Source organism: Alligator sinensis, unplaced genomic scaffold (assembly GCF_000455745.1).
Source record: "Alligator sinensis unplaced genomic scaffold, ASM45574v1 scaffold1200_1, whole genome shotgun sequence".
Classification (NCBI taxonomy): domain Eukaryota; kingdom Metazoa; phylum Chordata; order Crocodylia; family Alligatoridae; genus Alligator; species Alligator sinensis.
In genome coordinates, this window is record NW_005842772.1 from 673,540 (window position 1) to 679,371 (window position 5,832).

A 5,832-nucleotide genomic window follows, 5' to 3' on the forward strand; every position below is an offset into this window, starting at 1 on the left:
CCGCCGGCGAGTCCGGGCAGGGCGGCCCCTGGCGGCCGGGCGGGGCAGCGCAGCGCTGCAGCATGGCCCTGCGCTGCATGCACTGCAGTGCTCCCCTGCAGCAGCGCACGAGGGTGCAGGGCAGCGGGGCGGGGGGTGTCTAGGCACTGCCCGCTCCTGCTCCTCCGGCTGCAGCTGGGGGTGGCGGCTGCCCAGCGCAGACCCCTGCAAGGCGGCGGGGCATGCGGAGCGGGGCAGGATCAGGCCCGTTGCAGGGGATGCTTTGGGCAGGATAGGACCCCAGCCCTGACCCTGGCTGGATGCACAGGGCTGCCAGGCAGGGTGCAAAGCGACCCAGGCGTCAGGCTGGGGGTCCTATCCTGCCTGGAGCATCTCGGGAGCCCCAGGCACCCCCGTGCGCTCCACCCCGAGGCCGTTGCGATGCCAGCCAGCAGCTTTGCGCCCGCCCCGGGGAGCCCGGCTCATCCCACCCGGCTGTTCCTTGCAAACACAGGCCATGCTGTTAAAAGAGAAAAAAAACAGATGGAAAACATGGCTCAGTTGCAGGCGGATATTAATGATTTATTGCAGCGCGGAGTGACCCGGCTGCCGGCGCTGCCAGCAGGTCTCAGCAGCCCCATTCACTATCAAAACAGCCATTATCTCCCTTCGACCTATTTCCAGACGCCGCCGAGGCGTGGAGCGAATGCACGAGCAGGCCGGCGCGGGGGAGGCGCGGGAGGGCCCAGGATACACAACACCGGCCTCTTCCAGGACCCTGGGGCAGCTCCGGCTGCAAACCCCTAACTCCAGCCAGGGCAGACGGGGACGGAGGTGTCACCCTCCCCTGGAGCCTTTGCAGCCCGTGAGCAGGGGTTTGTCTAGCTGTAACTTCCTTGACAGAGCAATGCCCCCAACCCCTGTTGCATTTTATGCAATAGAAAAAACTCCTGCCCCTCGCACGTGGATGCTGCCGGATGCAGCCGGTTTGCACAAGGGCACCTGTGCAGGGTGCGCCCAGGCTGGTAGGTACCGAGGGGACTTCCTCTTGGCCCCTGCTGGAGATGGGAAATCCACCGGCGGGGGGACGCATGGCTGGAGGCTGCAGGGGGAGAGGAGCAGGGTGGAAAATGCTGGTCCCGTTCACCCTCCTGCTCCAGAGCAAGGCAGGGCTTGGGCAAGACCGACCTATGGGGCCAGCATGAAGATGGACCTATAGGACCTGGGTGAGATGGACCTATGGGACCAGCACAAGACGGACCTATGGGACCTGGGCGAGATGGACCTACGGGGCCAGCATGAAGATGGACCTATAGGACCTGGGTGAGATGGACCTATGGGACCAGCACAAGACGGACCTATGGGACCTGGGCGAGATGGACCTACGGGGCCAGCATGAAGATGGACCTATAGGACCTGGGTGAGATGGACCTATGGGACCAGCACAAGACGGACCTATGGGACCTGGGCGAGATGGACCTACGGGGCCAGCATGAAGATGGACCTATAGGACCTGGGTGAGATGGACCTATGGGACCAGCACAAGACGGACCTATGGGACCTGGGCGAGATGGACCTACGGGGCCAGCATGAAGATGGACCTATAGGACCTGGGTGAGATGGACCTATGGGACCAGCACAAGACGGACCTATGGGACCTGGGCGAGATGGACCTACGGGGCCAGCATGAAGATGGACCTATAGGACCTGGGCGAGATGGACCTATGGGACTTGGGCGAGGTGGACCTTCAGGGCCAGCAGGTCTCAGAGCTGCAAATCAGCAGCGCTCCAAGAAGGATCGGACGCGCGTCCAGCCCCGAACGTCCAGAGCTCAAAAAGCCTGTAGGGACAAGGCGGTGATTCCTGTTTCAGGTCCTCAGTGAAGACGTGGACAGTTTCCTTTGGACGTGGGCATTGGGGGTCCTCGTCCCGTCTTCCAGGGCATCTAGTGCCAGCTCCTGCCCAGCAGTCTGGGGGCTGAGCCCGCATGGCCAAGCTCCACTGTCCCTGCCCGAGAAGCTGGTGCTCTCTTCCTTTCCAAGGCAGCTACAGGTGTTTCCTCCCCAAGACCCTTTCCTCCCCCCAGCCACACTTCAAGCACGTGCACCGCGGAGCGGGGACACAGCGCCGCATCCCTTGCTTTATTGGGCAAGCCAATTAAAAATAATAAGAAAGCGATTAGCAGGGCAGCATGCAGGCAGCCTCTGAACACGATCTGAATTGGGGCTGAGTGGTAAGGGGGGCTGGCCAGGGTATTTCCCATCTCAAGCACATGAAAATACCTTGTGCATCCATTGCACGGACCGTTTGCACGGACCATCCATTGCACGGGCTGTTTGCACGGACTGTTTGCACAGACCATCCACTGCATGGACCACTTGTGCCAGGGGGTGGCACTGCTCTCTAAACCGAACAGGCGCGCCTGCTCCCTGCAAGGATCCTCGTTCCCAGAGGCACCTAATGAGAGGAAAGCTGGACAAAGTAGTGTGGAAAGGTCTCCAAGACCCATTCACACTCTGCTTTTTGTGCTCCCTGCAGCTGTTTTGGAAAACCTCTTTGCTAGCGGGACAGTTTGCAAAAGCCAATTTTCAGGTGCACGCCATGCAGCTCCGAGGCCAGGCCTGTTGAACCATAGCTGCCTGGCAGAGCCCAGGTGCCGCGGGGATATTGAAATAATCCCTCTCTTTATTTGTGACCAGTTCTCGAAATCCGGGCCATGCAGTCACGAAGGGGAAGTGGTAGCAAGTGACCTTTGGAGCCTTAAGAGGGATCAAATCCTGAGAGCAGGGTTGGCATGGCCATGCTCCGACAGGCCCTAAACGTGCAGCCCAGGCCCCTTCCACCAAGCCACGGCTTCTGCCGGGGGTAAAAACCATGCAAGAGCAACAGGAGGTGGAGATTTAATACAAGTGTTTATTGTCTTCGTCCCAGAAGGTACATACAAATCAGACGGGGCTCCCGCGCCTTCGCGACGGGGCTCCGGATGAGGTTAGTCCACATGCGTTAAAAACACCTCTGCTATCAGCATCGTTACACTGGAACATTAAAAGCAAAAAACCCCCCAAAAAACAAAAAACCCAACCCGGGGGGAACCGTCCCGCCCGGCTCCTAACTCTAGTGGCATCGAACAGGGACGTACAAACGACGCTATGGTACAAGATATGTACAAGTGCTTTAAAAGCCACGGTGAGTCCTGGCTGTCAAGTAATAAAACCTCCCCGTGGTGCCCGGGGAAGGAGCCTGCCTGGGTTTAGCACTGTTAGCCCAACGTGGGGGTCTGAAGAGCAGAGAGGGGTCTCCCAGTGTCGGCCTCACCAGCCAGACCGAAGCTAGGTCCGGCTCCGCGCGGTCTCTGGCTTCTTGTGCTTGGGTACCGGGAGCCCTCGCCCCCCGCTCAGCCCCAGGAGGTGGCTGCAGGAGATTTTGGGAGCAGACCAGGATTCAACCCAGCTCCCGTTGTGCTGTGAAGGGAGCTACTTCTTTGGGTCCTGATCCTCCCTCCAGGGAGCCTCTCCCACCCTGCCGAGAAGCAGAAGCCAGCAAAGGAGGAACCGAGGCTCTCTTGGAAGAGGAGACACCCGAGGCCTTGAAATCTTTGCTAGCTGCAGCCCCGCTGCGAGCCTGCTCCTGTTCACAGCTCCCCTGCGCTGGGGCTGCCTCTGGAGACCGTCTCCTGTAGCCTCTGTGGGTAGCACTGTGCACCTAGCCGGGTCTCGGGGCAAGGGGAAGTATCCCGTCTCCAAAGCAGCACCAGCTTGCTCATCTCCCCCTCCTTTCCACCGCAGCCGAGAGCCAGGTCACAGTGATATCCGAGTAGCTGCCATCCCCTGCTATCGCTGGCAGGAGAAAAGTGTCGGGTTGCATGCCGTCTCCCCCACCCAAACCCCTCTCAGGGGTTGAATGCAGCTTTTCCCTAAATCTAATGCTCCAGGCAGCTCTTTGCAACAAAAATAAGTGCTAAAAAAAAACCAACCCCAAGAGTTACCCACCAGCCAACAGCCTCATGTAAAACGCGTGCAACTAAAAACCCGCTAAAAAGGCCAAAGACGTGTGCCATTTGTGCCTGTTCTTTGGATAGGAGTTAAAACCACCGAGGGAAGAGGGGAATCAATGCAAGCGAAAAAGAAAGGATGAAATAAATGTAGTCTGCAGCCTCTGTAATACCTGAGACCATCCCAGCTGGGGCTGGTGATTTCGCGGCTAATTCCACTGGCAAAAGGACTGCAAGGAAGGGGTGGTCGTATGCATGGGACCTACGGACAGAGGGTCATGAGAGTCCAGCTGCGGGGGCTCCTGGATGGAGCCAGGGTCACTAGTGGTTGGTATCGTGTTGCTACAGTGGCTGTGACGTGGACAGTGTGCCGGTCTGGTCATTCGTGCTGCGCTGGCAGCAGGGAGGAAGACTACCGAAGGCCCCATGGACCGGAGAGAGCCCCCGTCGAGCACTGGGAGGAAGCACGGAGGAACCGAGGGCAAAGCTGCATCCATCCTCCAGCTTGCAGCGATGCCCACGACAGTGCAGGGAGGGCAGGAGGTCGTGTCCATGTGCCAGCTGCCACCTCGCCTCGCTCTGGGGAGGGGGTCTGCATCAGGCCCAGGGCAGGAGGGAAGTCCGGGCTGGAGATGGAGGCTGCGGGGTATCCCATGTGCGCTTCAGAGAGGAAGACTGAACGGAGGCAGGAGCGATCTTCCCGGGAGCCATCTGCCAGGACTGCCCCGGGCGCCTCCATCCCTGCCCTTGGCCATGGAGAGGCATCGCTGTGTCCCCAGCCGCCGTGACCGGAACGCCGCCCGCGCGTCTCCTCCCGCGGCGCCGCGGGGGGCCGGGCACTACGCCGGGAACTCGGGGGTGTAACGCCGGGCATGGTCGTCGTTGACGGAGAGGTACGTGGCACGCATGCTGGGGGAGTACTGCAGGCAAGGAGAGACACGCTCATTAGGCGCGTGCTTACTGAGGGTGGAGATGCCCACCCGCCAGCCTCGTCACTCTGAGGGAGCGTGTCTCGGTGCTGAGCCCCTTGGAAGTTACTCCCCTCCCAGCCAAACCCCACGCCGGAGAGGAACCGGATCCTATGTGTGCACCTGCGGCCTCCGCTGTCAACGCGCCTCGCAGGTCTGTTCTTCCTGCGGCGAGAGACTTGCATGCTGCAAATGCTTCCCATTAGGGAACGCAGCCTCTCCTTCCCTTCATTAAGCTACAACAACCCCCCAGCCCAAGGTTCAAGCCCCCAGTGGTCTCCAAGCAATTATAGCAGCTGCCTCCCAGGGCATCGGATCCTCCCAAGCTCCAGCCTCGGCAGGGAAATGAAGGAAAAATCAGCATTTAAACCTTTTGCTCAGCAGCACGTTCAGCTGCCCTGAGACGGGACCTTCAAATCCTTTGGAAGCCAAAGGGCTCCATCAGCCTCTTCCTCTCATCAGAGTCCTGCCCTAGCTGCACCTTGAGACACCCGATGCACTGAGGGGTCTGGCGTCTCTTTCCCCCACCCCAGATGGGAGTCAGCCCCCAGGGCTGGGGCAGAGACACAGCATCCCTACTCCAGGGCCCTTTCCTTTGAGGGCTTCGTGGTTTTGCTCCAAGTAAAGCAAAAGGAATCGCGCGCAGGCAGCCAGGGACAGCGGGGAGGACAGGTGTCGGGGGACCACCAGACTCCAAACAAACAGGAAAAGAGGAAAACAAACCGCCTCTCCCCCCCAGAGGACTTACACTCAACGGGCAACTTAGCTCCACAATCATCGATGCAAGAAACAAAGCAAACGTTAGCAGGCAGTAGGCGTGCAGAGGACGTCATGCAGGCACGCGGGGGGCGTTGGCGAGAATGAAACACGGTCAAAGCGAGCATTTCGGAAGAG

The 5,832-nt window shown here is 59.8% G+C and overlaps 1 protein-coding gene across 2 annotated transcripts in view; it reads right to left on the reverse strand.

Moving 5' to 3' along the window:
* Positions 1-2,874: 2,874 nt before the first annotated feature.
* Positions 2,875-5,832, reverse strand: part of TTYH2 (tweety family member 2) — a 13,297-nt gene continuing 10,339 nt past the window's right edge. For both annotated transcript variants that reach the window (XM_025216920.1, XM_006034819.3), the window contains exon 14: positions 2,875-4,890. In XM_025216920.1, the coding sequence (XP_025072705.1) occupies positions 4,810-4,890 (81 nt within the window). In that variant the 3' untranslated portion in view covers positions 2,875-4,809. The remainder of the gene's footprint in view (positions 4,891-5,832) is intronic.